This window comes from Hirundo rustica, chromosome 13, assembly GCF_015227805.2.
Source record: "Hirundo rustica isolate bHirRus1 chromosome 13, bHirRus1.pri.v3, whole genome shotgun sequence".
NCBI lineage: Eukaryota > Metazoa > Chordata > Aves > Passeriformes > Hirundinidae > Hirundo > Hirundo rustica.
Window position 1 is genome coordinate 3,959,136 of NC_053462.1, and position 23,891 is coordinate 3,983,026.

At 38.4% G+C, this 23,891-nt stretch overlaps 1 protein-coding gene across 5 annotated transcripts in view; it reads left to right on the plus strand.

The window, feature by feature from the left end:
• Positions 1-292: 292 nt before the first annotated feature.
• The window catches only part of VPS13C (vacuolar protein sorting 13 homolog C), a 72,124-nt gene continuing 48,525 nt past the window's right edge, over positions 293-23,891 (plus strand). For 2 of the 5 annotated variants that reach the window (XM_040076903.2, XM_040076905.2), the window contains exons 1-27: positions 303-438; positions 1,750-1,793; positions 2,789-2,831; positions 3,612-3,707; positions 4,421-4,522; positions 6,778-6,840; positions 8,466-8,531; positions 10,306-10,415; positions 11,242-11,301; positions 11,859-11,918; positions 12,676-12,756; positions 13,336-13,393; positions 13,695-13,822; positions 14,684-14,790; positions 15,440-15,611; positions 16,087-16,149; positions 16,731-16,866; positions 17,402-17,496; positions 18,114-18,256; positions 19,402-19,594; positions 19,735-19,849; positions 20,197-20,333; positions 21,052-21,178; positions 21,804-21,921; positions 22,258-22,387; positions 22,680-22,758; positions 23,478-23,617. In XM_040076903.2, coding sequence (XP_039932837.1) covers positions 339-438; positions 1,750-1,793; positions 2,789-2,831; positions 3,612-3,707; positions 4,421-4,522; positions 6,778-6,840; positions 8,466-8,531; positions 10,306-10,415; positions 11,242-11,301; positions 11,859-11,918; positions 12,676-12,756; positions 13,336-13,393; positions 13,695-13,822; positions 14,684-14,790; positions 15,440-15,611; positions 16,087-16,149; positions 16,731-16,866; positions 17,402-17,496; positions 18,114-18,256; positions 19,402-19,594; positions 19,735-19,849; positions 20,197-20,333; positions 21,052-21,178; positions 21,804-21,921; positions 22,258-22,387; positions 22,680-22,758; positions 23,478-23,617 — 2,766 coding nt within the window. In that variant the 5' untranslated portion in view covers positions 303-338. Of the gene's footprint in view, positions 439-1,749; positions 1,794-2,788; positions 2,832-3,611; positions 3,708-4,420; positions 4,523-6,777; positions 6,841-8,465; positions 8,532-10,305; positions 10,416-11,241; positions 11,302-11,858; positions 11,919-12,675; positions 12,757-13,335; positions 13,394-13,694; positions 13,823-14,683; positions 14,791-15,439; positions 15,612-16,086; positions 16,150-16,730; positions 16,867-17,401; positions 17,497-18,113; positions 18,257-19,401; positions 19,595-19,734; positions 19,850-20,196; positions 20,334-21,051; positions 21,179-21,803; positions 21,922-22,257; positions 22,388-22,679; positions 22,759-23,477; positions 23,618-23,891 lie in introns of all 5 variants that reach the window. The other 3 variants (XM_040076902.2, XM_040076904.1, XM_040076906.2) reach the window with 3 other exon arrangements.

Sequence of the window (23,891 nt, forward strand, 5' to 3'; positions counted from 1 at the left end):
GGTGGCGGTCCCGCGCCGCACGGGGGCGCCACGTGCCGCCGCGTCCACCCCGCCCCGCCTCGCCCCGCGCGCTCGTTCGGCCCCGCGGCTCCCAGCGCCGGCGGCGCGCTCGGGATCCCCCGCTTCAGCCCGGGGCTGCCCGTGCCCGGCGCTGCCGCCGCTCCGAGCCTCCCCCGCCTCCCGCATCTCCGCACCCCGGCAGGCGCTGGGCTGCGCCCCGCCCCGTCAGCTGACTGCCGGGGGCGCGCCCGCGCTGGGTCACGCCGCGCTCGCCGCCCCCTCCCCTGCGCTCCGCTCGCCTCCCAGCCGGCGGCCGCGGCTGTGGGGCCGCCTACGCCATGGTGCTGGAGTCAGTGGTGGCGGATCTGCTGAACCGCTTTCTGGGCGACTATGTGGAGAACCTGAACAAGTCTCAGCTCAAGCTGGGCATATGGGGGGGTAAGAAGCCCCTTCCCTCTGCCGCTCCTTGTCCGCCGGGGTGTCCGGGGACAGGGAGCGGGTCTCGCTGGCGGCGGTTGCCCTGTGAGGGCTTGGCGGGCCGTGGAACCGCCGGCCCCGCTGAGGGGGGGCGGTGCGTTTGCGGCCCCCTGCGAGCAGCGGGCGAGTTCCGGGGCCGCGGCCCTCCGTGACGGACGGTCGGTGTGTGGCCGCACACGTCCCCGCTCCCTTGGAGCACCGTCGGTCGTTGTGTGCCCGTGGTCTCCGGTTCCCCTCCCTCGCGTCGGTCTGTGGGGCCGGGGGCATGGGCGCACGGCGCCGGCCTCGGAGCGCTTCGAGCGAGGAAACCGCCGACATCCACAAAGCCCCTGTTTTTCCTCCTGTTCCTTCTCTCGGGTGCTGGGTGGAAGCACGATGGTGCTGTCGGGTCTGTGGGCGGGCTCATGGCGCAGTGCCCCGGCTGGCGGGAGCGCTGGGTGCCGGTGCAGCTGATGGAGTGCTGGGGAGCCGTGTATTTCCCTTATCGGTGTAAATAAATAACAGCCGGGATAGTGCAGGGACGAGGAGTAGCTGTTCTCGGTGAATGTATCGAAACACCTCCGTTCGCTACCCTGTAGTCGTGCAGAAAACCAAGCTGAAGTACTGCCTTGGGAAGTTGGCTGGTTTAGGTGCCTTCCGTAGATAGGTCATCACCTTATTTTTGCCCTTTTCATGGTTGTATGTATTTTAACATTTATGCAATATTAATACCTATATTCAAATGGAATATAGCTCTATGGAATCTGGCATTAAAGCACTAAGGTATATTATATGGGCTTTTCTCGGGTATAATTCTGTCCCAGTGTTTCATTTAGAAATCCTATTATGTTGTCTGCTCCAGGAAAGGTTAATGTGTTTGTGAAAATAGGCATGTGTTTTCGTGGCTCTGTGATTAATGATTTTTCTTTTATGTGAAATCATGAAAAAGAGGATACCATTTTCCAAGTCTACCCTATGTTGATAGAACTGTAGTGGTCATTCACACTAAGTGAATTACAAGAAAGGCTTCCTATTATTGTGGGTGTATTTAATAGAGTAGAAATATATAGACATCTAAGTTGGTGATGTTTTTATCATCTCTTCCAACTGAAATTTTGTCTATAACCTGTGTTTAGTGGCTCTTAAAATTACACATTTATTGTGTTATTCTGTAACTGGAATAAGGTTTTCAGGTTTTATTCATAAGCACTTGGGAGGATTGTGGTTGTGTTCCTTTTTCTAACATAAGTAACACTTAAAGTAATTTTTTCTGTACTTCTCTCTTTTAAACAGGTAATGTGGCACTTGACAATTTACAGATAAAAGAGAATGCATTAGTAAGTATCCTAATAACTTCAGATTTGTTTTATGGGTCTGAATACTGAGATTTAGAGTAAAATACTGCTCACTGTAGTCTCCTAAAAGTATATACTGTGTTCTTTTTTTCCTGGCTATTGGAAGTAAGTTCTTGGTTAACTGCTTCTAATTTTGATCATTTTACTGGAACAGAGAAAGAAAAGCTGTGGTTGAAAAACAAGAAGTAACTTGCATCAAGTTCCCATACTCTTGTCTGGAAAAACAGATGACTTGGCTAATTTTCATGTTCTTTAATTTGGCTAATGAACATCTGTACTACTGAGAGAATCTTCCTCCAAAATTTAGTGTGTTTCAACTTCACTAAAGAGGACTGTTACTCTTCTATGCATTGAAAACACATTGGATGTTTATCTGACCTGATCACTGGCTTCTCTTTGTTAGTCTGAAGTTTCATATTTTACTTGTCCATTTCATCCGTTCCTGATGGCTTTGTTGTACTTCAAATCTATTGCTACAAATATCTTCATATCTAGTAGATAAGAAAGGAAGGAAGTGTTATTTTGTGTACGCCTTTCCTTCTTGTGGGGATTGATTCAGATTCCAGCAGTTCTGATGTAGAAAAATGCAAAGTCATGTATGGGACTGACCAGAGCCGAGACCAAGTCGAGAACGTAAAAGAAGGGATGGTTCTGGCAGCCTTACAATTGCAACATGTTGGATTTCCATGCAAGAGTAATTAAAGGAAGGTTAGTATTGAACACCACTTTTAGAGAAGTAGCCTACACTTTCTTGAAAAAGAAGGGATCAAAGAACTGTGATATGGTTCAATTCTTCTCTTTTTTTTCTCTAGTTTGCCTGTCTGCTGTGTCTTGTTTTCTTTCTAAGGTTTTCTACTAGAAAATAAGTAGCTTTTAATTTCTATATGTAAATCCAGTACTTTGCAAATATAATTCAAAGATATTTATTTGATTTTTACTACTTCTTCTGTTTAATACTTTATTTTTGTCATTTACAGAGTGAACTGGATGTACCTTTTCGAATAAAAGTTGGTCAGATAGGTAAGTTTTAGTTCCAATACAACCACTGCAATGGAAGTTTTAATATATAGGCTGTAAGGTCAATCTTGCCCCTAATTTCTTTTATCAAGCTGCTTAAGTGTGATTATACTCACTGTTGGAACCGGCATAGAAATTCAGCGTGACTGCCATCGATGTTATCTGGCAAACCCTGTTTGTGTAACTTTACAGGCTGGTATGAAAAACACATCTGAGAGGTTCTTCCTGGAGACGTGAATGATCAAGGGAGCTGTTCAGTGTAGACGGAACATGTGTTGTTCTTGAAAGGAATGATTAGGACTATGAAGAATTTAAGTTAAATTCCTGAAACTAACAAGTATGCCAAATGTTTAGGAACTCTTAGATATTTATTTATTTATTTGTTTGTTTGTTTGTAAATTCCTTTCCCTGGTGGTCAGCATTGCTTTTTCACATGAAACGTTTGTAGGAGATATATATGTGTTGTATGTTTTCTTCTGCTTCCTGGGAAAATCGTATTTATCCTAGTGAATTGAACTTTGGTCATGATCTCAGGTTTTGATTTGAAGTATTCTGACTCAGACTGTGACTTTTTGTTTAAAACTATGGCTTATGTTTCTTCTGCATGTGTTTTATCACTTTGAGGGCTTTATAAAATGTTCATGCCCATATGGTTTCTCCTGGCCTTCTAAGGTGTTCAGGACATCAAGATATAGGACTAGTGCTCTTTAATGCCAGAGGTGTTCTTTGGACTAAGCGCAGTGAAGATGTTTGTTTTGATGTGACTGTATCTGCTTTGTTTAGATAAACTTACTCTGAAGATTCCCTGGAAGAATCTCTATGGGGAGGCAGTTGTTGCAACTCTAGAAGGCTTGTATCTTCTGATAGTTCCTGGAGCAAGTATGTAAACTTCCCAGCAACAGTTAAATAATGGAAGAGAAAAATATCTAAGGCTACCATGCAAATGAGTGGAGTTCATACAGTTTTTACATTCTGCTCTCTCAGGGAAATTTCTAGACAAATGCTGGCAAGTTAGTAGAAGAATAGTGGGAGAAAACAGCACCTGCTGCTTTTATGGAGGTCCTTAGTTGTGTCCATTCCAAGTTTAATTCAGCAGCCAAGCTTCCTCTAAAACATGCTTATCCTGAATCCAGCTTTGTGGCATTGTTTAGATCTTTAGCTGTTTATCTGCTTCTAAATGGTAACAGTCAAAGGTAATAATTTCATTAGTACTGTTTGTAGGGAGAGGGAAGGAGGGTCAAAGAACTTCATTAGTTTTCTCTGGAATCAGAACCTCTGGTATGATGAGAAAACATGCAAGTTCCTAGAGCATGAAATATATGTATAGAAGAACTTAAAAATCTGTCTTATATTGCACAGGCCATTCTTAGGGGTCTGAATTTCCATGGAAAAATTCTCCCGTGAAGCAATGCATAACTGTGTAAAAACAACAGTTTTGGAGGCTGGCTGCAGTGTTCAGCAATGAAAAAAGAATAGCCTTTCTCTTAAACAAGGTGTTTTGCAACATGATGTTGTATATGGTATAGATTGCTTGATAATGCATTTATATAACTTGAGATTTAGGAATAATGCTCTCCCACCTTGGCTTACAGGTGTTAAATATGATGCAGAGAAGGAAGAAAAATACTTGCAAGATAACAAACAGAAGGAACTGGCAAGAATTGAGGAAGCCTTGCAGAAAGCAGCAGAAAAAGGTATTGAGTTAATAATACAAGTCTCCATTGGAACCATTGGAATTTGAGGACTTAGGCTGTGCTGTGAAAGAAAAGTCCTGGTTTCTAATTGACTTAATAAATGTTGTTTTTTCAAGTGTCTAGCTCATCTTACTACAGTGCTTTAAAAAGCTTTTTTACTCTAAAGCTTGAAAGAAATGTTATTTGTTTGTTTACCATTCGTTTATCCAGTCAGCTTCCATGGGAAATGGGAATTTATTCATCTGGTATGTCTTTTTTTTCTTTCCTTGGTGCTCTGAGGGAACAGGAGTATACAGAACAATATAAAGTGCATTGCGTGAGGGTAATGTTCCCTTGCTTTAGCACCTTGGTAATAGATGTTTAACTGTGTGCTTTAGAGGTGCATGTGGTTCTTGGCTGAAAGGAACCTTTAAAGGGAGTGGTAAGGCTGGTAAACTTTTACTGCAATGATAATGCTTTTGTTTCAGTTTCTGCTGTGCTTTTATGATGTACTGAGGAAATGAAACTCTTGTGAGCAGGAAATAATTCATGACATAGAAAAAACAATTGAGCATGAACTTAAGAACCTTAAACTTTTGCTCTAGGTAACAAAAAGTGTTAAGCTCTCAATTAAGTCATTGTTTCGTGGTGGTGTTTTTTTTTTTTTTTTCCTTCTGTTTGCTTATATTGTAGTAACCAATACCTTTAATAAAATTATGATATCAGTTAGGCTTGTTTGGACAGAAACCAAGCTCAATGACAGGTAACTACATGTGTTGGAGGAAAAAGTTACACTGAAGTGTTTGTCTGAATTGAGACCTATGTGTTGGCTTGTGCAGTGGTTCTTAAGATGCATTTCTATGATACTTGTGATGCTGCAACTCATGGAAAAGTTACTGTGAAAGAGATGGTACTTTCAACATTTGGGAAAGATAGTTTGGTTGTAATCCCTTTGCTCATTTAATTCTCCAGTTACAGGAGGCTCTGTGGCCTTTTTCCTGCTCTGCTAGTTTGAGAGGTACATGTACAGTTTCCTTCAAACAGCCATCTGACAATCTGGCTGCAATGAAGAAAGGAGCTTTGCTTTATTTCTTGTCTTTAATATGCCAGAACATATATGAGGGCTAAGCCAACTTCAGTGAATGAATTTTGCCGTCATTCTTTGATACTGGGGTGATGGAATGTTGGTAGAGATTTAATCAGTTAGGTAGCACTTGGATCGTGTACAGCAGCAGTGTTTCACCCAATGCTCTTTGCACCAGTAACAATAGGATGAAAGGACCGTGTAAGAAGATGAACTTAACCTAAGGGGTGCTGCTTGAGGAATTCCTATTCTGGAGCTTCACGTCTGTGCACCTCTGTTAGTTTTCTTTTTCAATAAAAACTTAGTACATCCAGTGTTTGTAAGGCTTTTGAAAAGAAAATTGTCATAGCAAAAGGTTACCTTAGTAGCTCAACTGATTATATAAAGAACAAGAATTAGATTTAGTCATGTTTTGCAGTTTTGAACTTTAAGCCTTGAGAAGGAAAAGTGAGAGGAGCATTTAAATTGGATTATTTTCTACTCTAACTTGAGAAGATCTGTTATCCTATGATCATATTTCAGTGGTAGCCATTTGTGTTTGTAGTGCTATACTAGAATATTGTACTCAGGAGTATTTGTGTAAGTCCTGCATGAGCAGATCCATTGCTTTTGCTAGATGTAGAAATCTTGGAGCCCATGTTGCCCAATTGAACCATAAAATTCTAAGAAATTCAGCTCTTTCTTTAGGCTTTTAAGAGCACACTATAGCTGCTGGAAATCTAGGAAATATATTGAATAGCAAGTTGTCAGGGTTCATGAATTCTCAGCTGTATTTTCTTTTCTGATTAGTACTTGATTTATATTAATGTGTTTAGAATCTTAATTCAGTCCTTGGATTTAAGAGTATAAATACATCTGGAGATATTTTCTTATGATGTGCTATTCAAATACTGAGCAAAATGGTCACGGCACTGTGTTAGTAGGGAAGTGTGAGGGGGAAGTGGGAACTGCTGACACAAACTACTGAAACTATTTTCTTTTTTCTAAGCTGTTTCAATCTGTCTCTATCAAACCTCATATATGGAGACCAGAGCCTGCAGGTCTTTTGCTGGTTACAATAAAAAATGTGAATGGCATGATTTTCCTATGTAGGTAATCGCTGAAACTAATTAATTAATATTAAATCACGAGTTGGTTTTCTTCTTTTAAACCAAATGCATTTTTTTGGTTATTTGCTGCCATGTGGACCAAGGCACGCACTCACAAGATTCCTTGTATGGGTTGGAAAGTCTGGTTTACAAGGACACCAAGCCTGGTGGGTATGCATGGTTAGTTACATTTTATTACATGCATGATGAGCAGGCAGTTTAGATTTTTAAAAGTCCCCCTCTCCAAAGCAGCCAAATGTAGAAGTGAGGAAACAATAGTTGTTTGGTAAACATCCACAAATTGGTAGTTCTAGAAGTAAGATTTTAATGAATGTGGATTCAAGTGGAATCTTGCAATGACTTAGTCCTCTTTTAATTGAGTGGCTGCTTCAGAAGATTAGAGACCACTTAAATTTCCATCAGTCGTGTTGAGCTCAAGAATGTTACAATATGCTTACAATATTATACTATAATTTTACAACACCATCTTTCGCTGTTTGGAAGGTAATTACCTTTACTTAACGTGTCTGGGCTTAAGATAATGGAAGTTCAGGCTATTTTGAAACCATGGGCAGACAGAATGAGCTGTAGCAGATCGAAGGCATTAGCATGCTTTCCCGTGCTTCTCTTTATTTGCATTGCTCTCAAGTTAGACAAGGAAACAGCTTCCCTTGAAATTCACAGGAACTGTTGTTATGTTGTGCGTGCTTTGTTTTTAACTTCTGAAACCTGATTTTCAGAAATTTACACTTGGCCAAAATTTCTTGCTTGAGCTGTTATCTGAGCACAGGTTTAAAGTGAATTTAAAAACACACATTTAGTTTCTCCATAGTAGTAGATGTGGGTGAAGGAGAGGAATATCCTGTTTCCTTAGTTTTCTCATACACAGGAGTGAAAGCCTGAGGCCTACAAATTCAAAAGTAAGTGAAGGGAGTTGTCCTTTTAAAGCAACCAGGATAAAGGATTACTTGTACTGTTAAAAGGAACTATCCAAAATAAAATATTTCGATTTGTCTAGTTTTTCCTTTTTATTATTTACATAGTGACCACCCTATCACCTTACCTGCAAGACAGGTTGAAATCTTGGCAGGCAATTCCCCTCCTGTGTTTGACCAGGCCTGCAAATGATACCGAGCTGTTCCCCAGGGTTAGGTTAGGTGCACTGTTATACTTGCTTCCTTCTTGCTTTGGTGGGATACACCCTTGTCATGCTCCAACCCCATAAAGATAAGCACAGGCAGCACTATTGCTGAGTTTTTTTACTTGAGTGGCCAGACTGGGGAAAGAAGCAAGGGAACTCACCAAACTGGTTTTCTTCAGAATTGTGGAAAAGTACAAGCATCATTTAATTAATGAAATGGTTGTGATTGTGTGGCTTGTAATACATGTGTAAATAATGGAATTTAGTTTCATGTAAAACTTTTTGAACCATCAATTTTGTATGTCTTTTTTGTGGTTATTGGATTTGTTCTTTCAGAGTGCTTTTGTACCGTACTGTTGATTATCATTGAAAAGTGCTCTTTGGGTTTCCACATACGTCTATATCTTAACTTGAAAGTTATGTCCTTGCATGGTGGAAGCCTCTTCTGGATTTATATCTTATGCTATGAGTAGCTGATTGTTTGCTTAAGCTGCAATTCTTGAAAAGCTTTTAGCGAGACCTTCTAAGCCATTACGCTTTATACATTATACAAGCTAAACCTTCTTCCATGTTTTCTTATGCTTTCCTACCTTTCTGCTTTACTAACTTGAATTTTATCCTTTTTCCAAAAAATTGCTTGCCTTGCAAAAGGACGTAAGCGTAAAAAGTACAAAAAGCATTTTAAGAGACCCTTTAGAGGTCGTGATCACTCAAAAGGTGGGTAATAGTTATGGCTTTTAACTTTAAGGCTTCTTTTTGCTTTCTGTTTGGATTAGTTTTGCATAGCCTTGGCTGTCCATGCAATGAGACCTTTTTCCTCCTGTTTGAGAGAGAGGATATAAATTGGAGAGAGCTCTTTTTGCTGTTTATCTATTCTCTGGATTCAGTGAGACTGAAGAGAGTCCTTGTTTCTCTTCACTTGGATAGCTGTGCCTGTTCCTTCAACTTGAACTATCTGTAGCGTTTACAGCAGAAGTGTAAGCTAGTGGCACTTCACTGTGACTTGGAAAAACTGCATGTGTGAGTGACATCTGTTTGTCTGATCTTTGTCATGTTCCAGTAACAGGTAAAGAAAACCTGAAACTGATGCTATAGCAGCAAAGAGTTTTTTCATCACCTTTTAGCTCTCTGTTCTAAATAACTGATTTAGTGCTATGACATGTTCATGGGGAATGAAATTGACATTCCCCAAGAGGATAATCATTGTCTGCAAACACCAAACCGTGCAGGTTTTCAGCATCAGCACGTGTCTGAGAACAGGTTACCATGTCCCATGTGATTATATATTGTTATGTATTTGGTCTTGGAGGAAGCTGCAGCTGAACACAGACTTGCAGTTGGAGGGAAAACCTCGTGGGGACCCAAGATAAGCTTTGCAAAGTATCACACAACACAAATTGCTGCTGGTAGCTGCATCTGGCTGCAAAAGTGTTAATGATTCCTTGCACGTAAAGGTTATGAAGCTTTGATAAGGACTTACGCTTTTTTTTTTTTTTTTTTTAATCAGTTAGTAGGAGGAAATGTGTGTTGCATGTAAAAATGATACGTTTCTGTTTCTTCTGAGTTCCTGACTGAATTTTTTTTCAATTGAAATCAAATGCTCTCTTGACTAAAACTGTTATAGCATGTTCAGTAGTGAGGTCTTTTAATTTTTAAGCAGATCTCCTGAACCTCTGAAAGCTTTGAAAGAAAACTTCTTATTCTTTTACCAAGATGTACAAAGTTAGATACCCATGTTGTTCACTGTGCATTGCATATGTAAAATGTTAAAAACAGTTAAAGTAAGCTAAGTCAAAACCTGTAGCCCTTATTTTTCTCTATAGCCATGACTATTTCTTCAGCTTGAGCCTTCTGTAGCATTTCCAACAAAAATGCATAAGCTTGGTAGGCTGATCAATAGCGTTTGCAGGAATAGGCACATTGTAGGGAGGATTCTGACCACAGCAGTGTAGCCTGTAAAGGCAGCCAGAGGACAAGCAGCTCACTCATCCAAGTGAGTTTGCCATACTCCAGGTAAAATGCTGAAACCCAGCCTGAGATGGTAGTCATAGCTCTATAGTGAAATAATGAGGGATTGTAAATATTACTTCTTGCCTTTGCATGTATTATTCAAGGGTATTTTGTGCTAAATTACTCTGTTGTACTTATTTTCTTCTTGAAACCCCCTCACTGAGGGACTTTTAAGAGAGAACCTTTACCTTGGGAGGAGTAGGGAGGAGTATATTAATCCAGAGCTTGCTGTGAGTGAAACTGTTCTGACTGAAATTTAGACATGTATTTTCTTGTGATTAAATTGTGCATAGGCAGCTAAGACCACATCTTCAGAATATGGATGTGCAGAAAAGGAAAAGATACAAATATGTCATCTAGATAAGTGAAAACTGAAATGTTAATTTAGGAAATAATAAATTTTCATTGTTGTAGTTGTGGGTGTAATGAAATTTAAGATGCAATCCACTAAATAGTGAATTTTTAAAAATTCTTGTTCTAGACAAACCAAAGGAGGAGAAGAAGGATACTTTCTTAGAAAAGCTTGCAACTCAAGTTATAAAAAATGTGCAAGTCAAAATCACGGGCATTCATGTTAAATATGAAGATGATGTAAGTAACTGGGACATATTGTCTTCATTTTCGATTGGACTTCAATGCAGTTCTGATTCTCTAGTCCATAGAGAAACCGTATTTGCCACCTTGAAAAAGTTGCTGTGATTTCTTTTGCACCTCTTCAAATAACTTGCCAGATATGGCTGAATGCCAGAAAGATGGGTATGTGAAACAGATGTTCTCTTTGCCCTTGCCCAGTGCTGCCTTGCTCACTAAATGTGGGCAGTGTGTGTTCTCACATATTGCTGTGTGCAGTGGGTGTCCAGAGTTTTCACTGTCCTGGGGAGGGTCCAGAATGGCAGAAGCTGGTGGGTTCACAGAGGGGTCTGAAGGCAAACTGTTGGAAACACTTACTTGATAAACAAGACTGTTTGTATGGACCAAACTGGTATTTCTAGTTTTACTTTCCTTTAGGAAAACAATTAAGCAGTTTGTTATGAGACGGTTGAATTGAAAAGCACTGGATAATAGGGTATTTCTCTCCCCTTTCTTTGGGACTGTTTTCAGAGACACTAAAGTTAAAGAGGTCATAGAAGTGCATATCATAAAGTGATATAGCTGAGACATGGTATTCTAATTTTTTTTTTTCCTGTATGATGATGTTAGAATCCAAAAGAAAATTTTCAGTTTGGATTCAAGTCCGAAGTCTTTACACAACGGCCATATTAATTTTGGCCTATCTTAGTGGGTTCCAGTAACGTTTCAGTTAGATTAACTAAGCAAAGGAAGTCGCTCAGAACAGTTCAGGATTTCAGTCAACTTTAAAGGATACATGTGTCTGCTGCAGGAGAAATAAATCCCTGTTATTTTTCTCTTTTTGTAGATCACAGACCCACAGTGTCCGATCTCCTTGGGAATGACGTTGGGCGAGCTTAGTTTACTGGTAATGTGTGTGTGAATGCATGTTCTTGTGTGTTCAGTTTGCTTGTCTTTGGAGCAGAAGGGAGAAGGAACACAGATACAGTGACAGTGTGCATACAGCTGGAAGTGAAAACAATCTTTTATTCATGCAAGGAGTACTGGTAGTTTGAGCAGGTAGAAGGGAAGAGGATTGAGGAACATCACGCTTTCTGAGACTTGGTGATTTGTTCTAATGATCTGGGTGACCTTTGGAACTGGGTGGGTTATGTCCAGGCATAATGAATGAGGGCAAACATTGCATCATGATGATCTAGAATTTGGTGTTTTGCCAGGCCTTTTTAGAAATGGGGAGAGAAAACTTCAGCTAACTTCTCTTTGCCTTAGCTGTTAAACTTTTTGTGGGTAGGATGAGGAGTTGAATATCAAAGTATGAAAGTAAACTGACAGATTTTTGTATGTTATCTTGGTATGTGTGTATGCAGAGGAACTGGATGCTTTTGTTGCTTGGAAGCATAGGATAAACCCACAAATGTGTTAGCTAAGATGCACAAAATTGCTTTTGTCACTTTGAACTTTTAGACAACAAACGAGAACTGGACACCTTCTATTCTGAATGAAGCTGCAAAAATAATATACAAGGTAATGTGTTTTGAGGTTTTTCTCCTACACAACTGAAGAAAGCAACTGATCTTGCAGGCTAGTAAACCTGGGCTCTAAATAAAGTTGGAAAAATAGTTTGCTTTTTGAAATAGGAGAACAAATTCTCCTGGTTTTCTTTATTTTTGATGTATAAGCACAAGTAAAGCAAAAATTTCTGGTTTTATGTAAGGCATAAACTTAAACTCCATAGTTTAAATAATTTCTCTTAAATGTGAATGATGATCCCCTCGTTCAGTGCATTATACAGCAAGCCTGTGTGGAAACTGTGATTTCAAAGAGGTTGTCAAATTGCCGTTTCCTTATCTAATTTGTATTCCTAGCATAACTGGGATTCTGGGAGCTGAGCAGTCTCTGTTCTCCTTGCCCACCTCCTGAACCACCCTCTGAGCCTGTGCAGAAAGGAGTTCACAGAGATCTAAGGAATTATAGGAACAATATAAGAAGGGTTTAATAGCCCTGACTTCTTTATTAGGCCAAATACCGGTTTTGTGCACCCTTGCCCCTGTAATCCAGGGTCATGTTTAACAGATGTGCATGAACATGTGCTTTAAGAACGTGCAATTCAATTAGCCTTTCAAAATAGTATTGTCAGATTAAATACCTCTCAATGCTAATGGTTCATTTGCTGTCTAGTCTGCTTTCATATGTTTTCTGTTTTCACAAGTGGAAAGCTAAGTTCATAGAATGGGTTGAATACAGAGAATGCAGTTTGTTGCATGTTTTCTTTCCTGTGCAGCTTTTGTGCCTGGACAGCCTCAGTGCTTATTGGAACATACAGAGCAAAATGTATTATCATGGCTCCCGTGAACAAATACTGGTAATGTAGTAGAAAATGCATTAATGACTATATTCTCTGGTTCTTGTAGTATTTAAAACTACACCACACTGATTTCTACCCCACTCCTCACACTTATGGTCACTGTATTCAGGGTCATATGTTAATCCATTACACTATTGTCAGTAATGTTTTGTGAACCTCATTTGTTATCAACCCCTATAGGGTTTAGACATGAATATATTTTTGACCCATTATGTTTATAAAGGTGTTCTGTGTGCCCTTGTACTATGCTACTTGTTTCCCTTTTTCTTTAGTGCTCATCTTTTATGGATACTTTTTTTTTTTTTTTTTCCTCTTAACAAAATATTTACTTAACCCAGTGAGCTTGATTCTGACAAAGATTGAATCAAAACTCTGAAGTGCTTAAAGCCATCCAGTTATTAAGAGCAGCCAAGTTCATTTGGCATTGCCTGTCTGTGGATGCTTCCCTCTTTTTTTCTCTGCATCTCAGCCTGAAGTGAAAACACAAATTGATACTCTTGTCTTCTCAAAGTTTCGAGAGCTCTAAACAAGTAGTGCTCTTCAGCAATTGTTAGACAGTATCGTATCCCTTCACAGGACCAGCTGAAAAGAGGAATTCCCTGTAATGGTAACCAGCCTGAAGACTACCAGTACAGTAAGTAAGCAAGCTAGGAATGAGTGAATCCTAACTCATCTGAGCATGTTAGTGTACAACAGTCTGACCTGATCCTGCAGGCATGGCCATGCTATCTTCATTTTAGAAAAACCATAATGTAATAGGATGTATTAGGGCTTGTGTGGTTTTTGACTATTGCGGTGCTGTCTTAATTGTTCTTGGTAAGAATTGCATCCTGATTCTCTGGGGATTGAGCAGGCACGTTATCTATCGACGTGTTTGATCTATTACTTGTTACATTCAGGTAAAAATATGCCATCTCAATTTTTTTATCTTCAAGTTTTCAGACCAGTGTCAGCCTCTGCAAGACTCTATATCAACCCATATGCAGAAGTAGAACTGAAAACTCCCAAGATTGATTGTAATGTAGAAGTACAGAGGATTGTCATTGAATTCACCAAGCCACAGGCAAGTTGGTTTGGTATTTACCACCCATTTCAGTTTGTGATGAACTGCGGTGTTTTTTCACTGGAAAACATTCTCCTTAGGGATTTGTGTGCTTATATGCCTACAGAATTTCTAAACTGTTGAGCAGCACTGTGGGAAAAATGTAGGATATTTTCCCCTCTGTGTGACAATCACTTCTGATTATTTTTTGCCACTCTTATCTGTGGATCTTCTGGGAACCACCTCATCTGTATTCAGCCCTTCCAGCAGCATTCTTTTCACCTAGAGAATACAATCATGAGTAGCCCTTCTCTTATTTAACTATAATCCAGTGTTATAACTGCAAGGCTGCCAAAGGACAGGCAAGGGTGGGAACGAATGGAGTGTGTTGGCTTTGGCAACAAAGCCTGCTGAACTATCAAGGAACTAATTTAGTTGGCTCCCCAGCAATTTTGTGTTATTTATTCAGAGATGCTTACAGTTACTTAGCTAAAGAGCTTTTTAGCTCTTTTTGATGTCTAAACATACATATATTGAGTTCAGGACTGTACCAGTAAGGTTCACTAATGTAAAGGCATCTCTAAAATGAGGGAAACTGCATTGACAAATGAATATGGTTGGTTTGAGAAAGCCTGAGAGTTTGTGCTGAACAGGCTGGTTAAACTACAAATTGTTGTTCTTGGAGGGAAGCAGGGATTCAAAGTGGTGTCCTTTGAGAAGAACGGGTGCAGTTGGTCCGCTTTCAGATACTGATGAAAATGCATGGACTTAAACTTCTGTGTAGTTTGAGGAATGCTGAAGGCCAGGGTATGCATGCAGTTTGAGCACTGCCTGCAAACAAAACCTGGACCTCTGCTAAGAAACTTCTTCTCCTGTGTTTAGTACCTCAGCATGATAGACCTGCTGGAGTCCATCGATTACATGGTTCGCAATGCACCCTACAGAAGATTTAGGCCAAATGTATCTCTCCATCAACATGCCAGGGAATGGTAAGCTGTGTACCTTCATGCATTCTTTGGGAGATGCTGGAGTCCTCTCCAGCCTCTTCTTTCTCCTTCGTGGTTAAAAGCAGTTTTAAAACTAGATCACATGCTGATACTACTTTCACAGAGCTTTTCTTAGCCCTTAGATTCAAGTGATAAAAGATCCAGTTGATGAAAATCTCACTTGCTAAGCTGAAGTCCCCTAAATTTGAACAAAATGCCAATGCTCTCACTAGAGGTTAAAATGTAGTTTTAGAAAGGCTAAAGAAAAAACTTGGCAAATGTTATACAAGGGAAACGTGTGTCAACTGTAGATTTTAAAGATTTGAACTGATATGCTTTTTGATGGCTTTTTTCAAAGTACTAACTGATACTGATTATCAAAGTGCTTAAGTGCACTTAATGCTGTAGCAGCCCAAATTTGCAAACATGCAGAAGTCAATAATGAAGGTTTGTAGTTCTTCAGGCATTAAATGTAAGCCCTCTGTCTGTTTTTCAAAAGTGATGTTGAAAACATTACAATTCTTATAAGCCAAGTTACTCAAATCACAAGTGGTGAACAAAGTGCTGTGTACTCATAAACTGCCTCTGCAACCTGCAAGTTGTAATGCACAAATGAAATGGCAAATTGTTTACAAGTGTGGAATTATTGTAGGTGGAAATATGCAGGTAACAGTGTTCTTGAAGTTCACATCAGAAGACGTAGTCGAATGTGGTCATGGAGTAACATAAAACAGCACAGGCAGCTTCTGAAGAGCTACAAAAATGTGTACAAGAACAAGCTAACACAGAGTAAACTGTCAGAAGAAGCACAGAGGCAAATCCAGGTATGAGTCGTTTCTCTTTGGAGGAATTACATTTTGGTCCCTCTATGAAGTAATTCTTCAGATATAATTGAGAATAATCCAGGTTAGTGGATTTACAAGAGCACAGGAGGCCTGTGAAAATACCTTTTCAATCTGAAGTTCTGTGTAACATGTTGTGGAAAACAAAATAAAATACTAGTGAAGTGCCATTTAAAACCAATCTATCTTTGGTTGAGGATTAATGAGCATGGATACATTTAATGAAGTGCAAGAGTAATCTAGTTAAAAAAAAAACCACAACAAACTAGATTGCCTAACATCAGTTTTGTCTTCTAGTGAACTTTGCAGCCGGGGGTAGAATATACCTGTGATAGAAATGAGCCGAGCTAGAAATCAATTGGAGTGTAAATATGAAGGAGCTGGTGGAAAGTTTATAGTGGAGAGCATTTCCTAAATGTGTTTTACTGGCAAATAATTTGATCATACATTTTTCTAGGACCTAGAAAAAAAACTTGATGTCTTCAATACAATCTTAGCAAGACAACAAGCACAAGTTGAGGTAAGGGTAATTTTTGTTCAGCAATATTTTAGCACTTCAAATAGGATGGTTTTGTCATGATAGTATTTTTGAAACAATTGTGTTGATGGGTATGATAGGATAGGTAGGTTGGAAGACAAGTTTCCTATCCTTCCAGGACAAGAGTAAATGGATTTCCAAACTGGAAACCAGTTAAAAAAAAAAGTTCAAAAGTTTTAAATGGTGCAGGATCGGTCCTCCGGTTTGTTCCTACTAGGTTAAGGAATCTGCTAGATTTAAGGAACATAATTGGTTTTTGTACTCTTTAAATACTGTCTTTTTGTATGGTTCCTACCTTTTTTGGTCTAAATGCTGGTGAAATGTGTACAAAAATCTGTCCAAATAAATGCCTGCACAGATACACAGAGACATGTCCCTCACCCTGGTCCTCTTTTTGCCTCTGTCTAATGAGTCAAAGAGTTCTTAATTCCTTGTGCTGTGGTGTTGCTGTCCCTCAGTTAAATGCACATTCAACATGCATACATACATGGATTATTTACAGAAAAATAGAAATACTCTACATTATGTGTTTTGTCCAATTTGTTTTCATTTCTGGTTTGTAGACAATAAGATCAGGACAAAAATTACTGAAGAAGAAAAGCACTGAAGCAGAAAAGAAAAGCGGAGGATGGTTTGGTAGTTTCTGGGGTAAAAGAGAATCTAGGGTTAAAGAAGATGAAGAATCACCTGTACCTGAAAGTAAGTGTAGATTGTAATGCATTAATGTCTACAGAGATTTTACATCTTCTTACACATTAAAAGGAAGTGACGGTATTTTTGCTTCCTACTATGCAGAGGAGGGTATGGCATAAGCAGTGCCATGCAGTGTTGATCATTTTAAGGCATCTCTTATTGAATACTGAGCTGGCAAATAAAGCATTCTTCTAAATCGGCCGTAAGCTTTTCAGAACCTTGGTGAGGAGAAGAATTGGAATGCTGTTTCTGTTGTTGCTGTCTGGGTCAGAGTTTTGAGCCACTAAAATTCCTGAAGTATTTTTTCATCATGAAGAGCTATGGATACTTTTGTAATAAAAATTATATTGATTTTTGTGCTACGTATGTACCACCATATTTGAAGACTCTTGTGTGAATTATTTTGCAATCTGGAATTTAGTGCAATATGAGGAATCAATGGAATGTATCAGCACAGATTAAGTAGTAAGAGGCAAATGTGAGGATAAGTGGTACTTGCTATTTATGAAGGTGCAAATTGTGTGGGTTTTTTGGTTTTTAGCTATTGATGAACTAATGACCCCAGAGGAGAAAGCCAAACTTTTTACTGCTATTGGATATAGCGACAGCTCCCATCACCTTTCCTTACCAAAGGAGGTAAGCAACCTATGGGATGGGTTAAAAAAACAAACCACACAACAAATTAAGTGTAAAGATGCCTTCAGCTTTCCCATTACCCTGAGGAAAGATGAAGGCTTCAAATTCAGGTAGGAAGTATTATTTGATTCTTCTGAAGTTGCTGATTGATGCAGTCATAAAAAGGTACATATATTGGGAAGTCAGAACCCTCTCGTGGCAAGGCCAAGACCTGACACTTGGCAGTAAGAACAAGAGAGGCATACAAGCTGTGTCTTCTAAAATGTAGTTATTTAATGGGATTATAATGATTTTGGTTGATCTAGTGAGTCCTCTACTGAGTGTAGTTTAGCTATGCTTGCTTTGAGGCTTAAAAAAAATTTCCTTAATGCTGAAAAGAGTGAGACTACATTTGCTCTGCCTTTGTTGAACTACACTGTTTTATGTTAAAGAAATGACTGGTAAACATTGAATAAAGTAAAGGCTCTGTGTTTTGCTTTCTGCATGTAGATGAGTTTCTAATTTTAGTTGACTGGGAAAACTTAGAAAGACAAATTTCAGTTTGTTAAAATGAGGAGTTCTGAAAAATTATTCTTTTTGAGATGACTAATTTCAATTTCCTCTGTTCTTTTTACTAGTATGTTGCCCATGTTGTGACACTGAAGCTGTTAAGCACTTCTCTTACAATTAAAGAAGACAAAAATGTGGCAGAAACTCTAAAAGTACAGATAATTGATCTGAGTACCAAAATATCACAGCGCCCAGGAGCACAAGCTATTAAGTAATTGGATTGTTTTTTTCTTTTTGTAGAAACATCTCTGCCCCTCCTCACCCCACTCCCCAGCTTCTTAACTTTTCTTGGGTAGTGCTTGTTGTAGATTGCCTTGTAAATTTGTGGGCATTCTGTAATTGTACTCTGTTGTAAATAATACAGTTTGGTAGATAACCAATGGAAGGAAGGAGGGAATGCTGTCTGCTAGTTTTCATGAGCAATGGCAATCTCCTTGAATATGTGTCAAAGTGCTGAATATGACTTTGGGGAAGTGATAGCTAAACCATGTGAAATGGTGTGGCCAACACACTCCAGCCAAGCTAGTGAAAGTGTTACTGCTTACAGAAATGAAAAATTATGTGTTTGTGGGAGATCAGCCAGAGCATAAGATGCTGAGACCTTCCTGTGTTTTAAGAGAAGGAACACCAGAAATATTGAACAAAAATTATTGGATTACACAGTCAGTGAATAGGATTTCCAGTGCCTGGAAAATGAATTTGTGCACTTTTTGCTTTCATTTGCAGTTTAGGCTTCATACATAAGATCACCAGCTCAGTCACTGACTCTTGAAATTCTTTTACTAAAAGCCATTCTGGGGAATCTTCAAGGTGCAGCTTGAATGCTGCACAGAAACAAAAAGAGCTTTGACATTATTTTACATAAATGCATACCATAGAATTTAATTTGCAAGACTGAAGCAGTAGAACAGATACTCTTATAAGTGTTATGTTTCTGAAAAAAAAAGTATTTCCGTTATCTCAATAGAGCCAGGCATATGACACTGATTATGGCCAAATATGTTGCCTCCCAGTGTCAGGGATTTCAATGGTGGAGGCACAGGTCTTGAAAATCAGTTTCTTATGTGACAGGTACTTCTAGGGATGAGTGAAGCTGGTGTAGTTTGGTGGCGTTCAATGGCTTTCTTCAAAGGTGTTTTCCTACAGACTCCTCTTAACACTATTGTCAGGGCAGCTCTGAGGACAGAGTCCTCATTTGCACCAACAGAAGTCTGTAACTGCTTTTTAAATCCATACACAATAGTAAACATTCCTACACTTTTTATTTCTGTAACATAAATATTCTGCCTTTCTTTTCTCTTGCAACTGATTCCAACCCTTGTCCAATTAAGTGTTTTTAACTATTCATCTTTTTAGGGTTGAAGCAAAGCTTGAAAACTGGTATGTTACAGGCCTGAGACAAGAAAACATTGTACCATCTCTTGTGGCTTCCATAGGGGACAGCAAATCTTCTCTGCTTAAGATTGAGTTTGATGTTAACCCAGAGGACAGTACAGCTGACCAGAGCCTTACTATTGAATCACAGCCTGTGGAAATAAAATATGATGCAGTGAGTAGTAACCAGAACTCGCTGGTATTCCTGAGTCCTCTTTCTCTGCTCCCACTCTCTTGGCTCTGTCCAGATCTTATTTTTGAGTTTTTGTGACTTATATATATAATGCTAATTCTTGTATACTTTTTTTTTTTAAGAGAACGATAAATGCAATGGTAGAATTTTTTCAGACAAGTAAGGGAATGGATCTTGAAAGATTAACAACAGCCACATTAATGAAACTGGAAGAAATCAAGGAAAGAACTGCTACAGGTAAGGCAGTAACAAATCTCAGTGAAGGTGAGCCCTTAAAATGTTTCTGTATGACTACCCAAACACTTGGCTTATGTTTTGATTAATGACCAAACAGTAGGATTGGGATTTTTCCTTGAGTTGGTGCTCTCATTTCAGCTGGGTTAGAGTTAATTTCTTCTCACCTGGCTGCTTGGAGATTTAGTGAAGGTTTTGTGGGAAGGAGCATTGAGTTTAGTAAGAAATCAGTAGAATGCTATGGAAGTCTTGATTCAATAGGCTTTATCTTTCAGATAACATCTTTTTGTATGCTGTCACAATTGTGTGAATGTAGCATTTACATTTCCATGTCCTTTCCTGTTCTGAAGGATTAGTTCATATTATTGAAATGCGGAAAGTCCTTGACTTGAAGATTCATCTGAAACCTTCCTACCTTGTGATTCCACGGACTGGTTTCTACCATGAAAATTCAGATTTGCTGATTTTGGACTTTGGTACATTTCAGGTATATAAATGATGTCTCTTATCAGCTCAGGGGAAGTAAATATTCTCTTTTAATATAGCTGTTGTCTGGAACCATCTTGCCTTAAGAAGGCAGGGTGATCATCTGTGTCAATGCATTTTTAACTTACCATATTTCTAACCAAATAGATTTGAGTCAGCAGTTTGATCAGAGTTTTTAGGGTATCTTTGATATACTTGCACTAGTTAATCCTCCCCAGGAAACATATTCATGTTATAATCATGATTGTAATTCCTTATCATTTGTATCGTTCATTTTTTCAGCAGAATACATGAACTTTTGTTTCCTCTTTTGTAAAATGATGGCCTTTTGTTAATAAAAGAGAATATAACTTTTTCTCTTGAAATCTGAAAATTAATTCCCTTGTTTCTATAAAATGGAAAGATTGCAATAATTTAACTTGATTTAATGACTGATTAAATACTTATTTTAGTTGTTGTCCATAAGTAAAATTATAGACTAATTGTGTCCTGCTGAAAAAATTTTTTGCATCGCTTGAATTAAATGGATTGATAGATGTAACAACAAAAAAATCTACTTAGCAAGAATAAGTGGACTGTAAAATGATTTAATATATTTTCTCTGTAAGAGTCCAAATATCAATTATTAACCCCTATGAATCATCTTTTCATCTTCACTAGAATGAATAGCACATGTCTGTTTTAAAGACTTGACTTTATTTTGTTTGTTATGTGTTTAGCTGAACAGCATAAATCAAGGCGCTAGTGAAGCTTCTAACTTTTCATCTTTAGAGGAGATTATGGACAAAGCCTATGACAAATTTGATGTGAAAATTAAAAATGTGCAACTTCTCTTTGGAAGAACAGGTAACAGAACGACATAGCTGCTGTTTATGCAAAAGATTGTCGAAGGCTACCTACCTGTGATAAAAAAAGATGGTTTTAAAGAAAAAATGACAAACAGAAATCAGTAGTTAATGAAAAGATAGGCTGTAATACACATCGGGTGCCAAACTTTGAAAAAATTGGTTAGTTTCTCTTCAAAGAGCTGCTCACTTTTTGTTTGGACTTGTGCATTACTTTGATGGTGGCAATGAATGTAAATGTATAGAACTATTATGTTTTCCATCATATGCAGGAAAAGCTTACCTAAAATTTGCCTGGGTTCTTCACTTTAACTAAAGTTTGTGTAATCAACAGAACCTAGGTTGCTGTTCTCTCTTATCTGTCCATTTGTTTTTCTAGAGGTCAATGTAGATACATCTTTTAGCGTAGAATTGGCTTTAGTGCTGCTAAGGCAATCGTGTTCTCAAATGGGGTTAAAAGCTCTTAAAATACTTGACCTAAGTTGTTTTAGGCTTCTTTAGCTGGTGAGTGGTTGTTTTTAACCTCATGGTAATGCCATTTGATTACTTTAATGATGCCTTAATTAAACCAATTAGCAAGCGATTTTTTTTTTTTTTTTTCATTTAAATTTACTGGCCATTTTCAGGTGAAGACTGGAAGAAGGCTCGTTTTCAACATCCATCAACTTTGCACATTCTGCAGCCTATGGATATTCATGTACAGTTGGCAAAATCAATGGTGGAAAGAGATTCCAGGATGGCAAAGTAATATATTAATGTTGAAAAGACTCATTTAGAATTACTTTGTACTTAGAGAAAAGAAAGCTGTGTTTTCCCTAAAGGTTAAATTGCACTTTGTAGTTTGAAGGTATTAACTAAGAAACCGAAATAGGTTACTACTGTTGGCAAAATCTTTTTTGGGTAGTGGTTCCCTGAACCTTTGCTGGTTACGAACTGCTGCTTAAGAATCCCTGGCTTTACTGTGATGTTATCTGTATATAGGAGTATCTATATTGGTAAGATTTAAATGAAGAATTGGTACCTCTTTGTATAGGAGTTTAACCAGGGTTTTTTTTTGTTGTTTTTGGTGGTTTTTTAAAGGTTTAAAGTGTCAGGGGGCCTTCCTTTGGTGCATGTCAGACTCTCTGACCAGAAGATCAAGGCAATCTTTGATCTGATTGATAGCATTCCACTGCCTCAGAAGTCATCTACGTCAGTTCCAAGCACAAAGGTAAGCTGACTACAACTAAAGAAACTTTAAAAAACCTCCAAACAAGGAAAAAAAACATTACTAGTGTCTTCATTGACTTAGCATCAGAACGTTCTGGGCTTCCCCAAACAAGTGGTGGAGCCTTTGTCATTGTCCTGCTGGTTTCAGTATAATTATTGGCAGAGCTGGCCTTGCCAAAGAGCGTGGGGGAGGCACTGTGGAACATTCATCATCAGTAAAAAATGTGAACATACCGAGTTATACAATCTTTCAAATACTGTGTTGGTTATTTTTCTCTTTTCTTTCCCTCCAGGTGCCAGATATTCCCACAATTCCTATTGTTGGTAAAGGGTTACTTAATACACCCCAGCTGTTAGCAGAAATAGTGTCAGGTAAGAAGCTACAGATGTGTCTTTCTAAAGGTATCTGGCCATAACTTAGGGAATAGTTAATATTTTCATGCTGTTACTGATGTTAAAACATGTAAGGACAACAGAGATAAGCATGGTGGGTCATATCTACCCTCAAGTGCATAAGGAGATTTGATTAAGATGCTGATGTTACCTCAGACTAACTAACTTGCTTTTTCTAAAAAGCAAACCCTTCTTTTTTTAAAAATTAATATTATGCATAAGCAACCTCTTCAAATGAGTGAACTGTAAATATCAACTGTATTTGGTTGTTCTGACTGTTTTGCATTAGCAAAGCTCTCCTTTTTCTGACAAGGCAGAACTAGAATAACACATTACTGAGAAATTATTGTATTGACACTCAATTTGAACATTTATTTTCATGGCTGTTCCAGAGAAAAATTTCGTATGGTGAAACCCGGAAACTTGTTTCCTTCAGTTTCTTTTACTGTTACTTTCTTATGTGTTCTTGAATATTTAATGATGCCTTTAGACTCTAGTGCTGTCCTTAATAGGGCTTTATTTTTTTTCACTTCTCATCCAGAGGGTAAATAAGCAGTATAGATCTAAAGTGTATTTTGTCAGGTAAGATTTAAAATCATCATGCTGTTAAAAATGCAATTGGAATGGGAAAGAGAGGATGGGATACCTAGTCCTGTTTCTGGAAAAAGTTTACTGAGGCAGTCATTTCACTTCTATAGACTCTGACGAAGAATATTTCGATTTTGAGGAAAGCTTGGAACCAACTGATAGTTCAGTAGTTAAAGGAGAAGAAATAAGAAAAGAGGAGCCTGCTCAGGAAGAACTGATAAATCTTCAGCTGAAGTTTGAAATTAAAGAAGTATGTCTGTAATTCTATTTTCCCTTACCTAAAGAATACTTTAGAAAAAAAATCCAATATTCATTTAACCAGTGTTCTCTAATCTCTCTCAGATTAGAGGATGCAGAAACATAAATACCCTCATGTATACACATACATATTTCTATGCATATGAGATATTTCTTGTCTGTATTTGATGCATATAAGTAAAACATGATGCATAACACAGATGTATTTAAAAAAAAAAAAAGAAAGAAGTCCCTTACTGGAGTATTTTTAGTAGAAAAAATTAGTA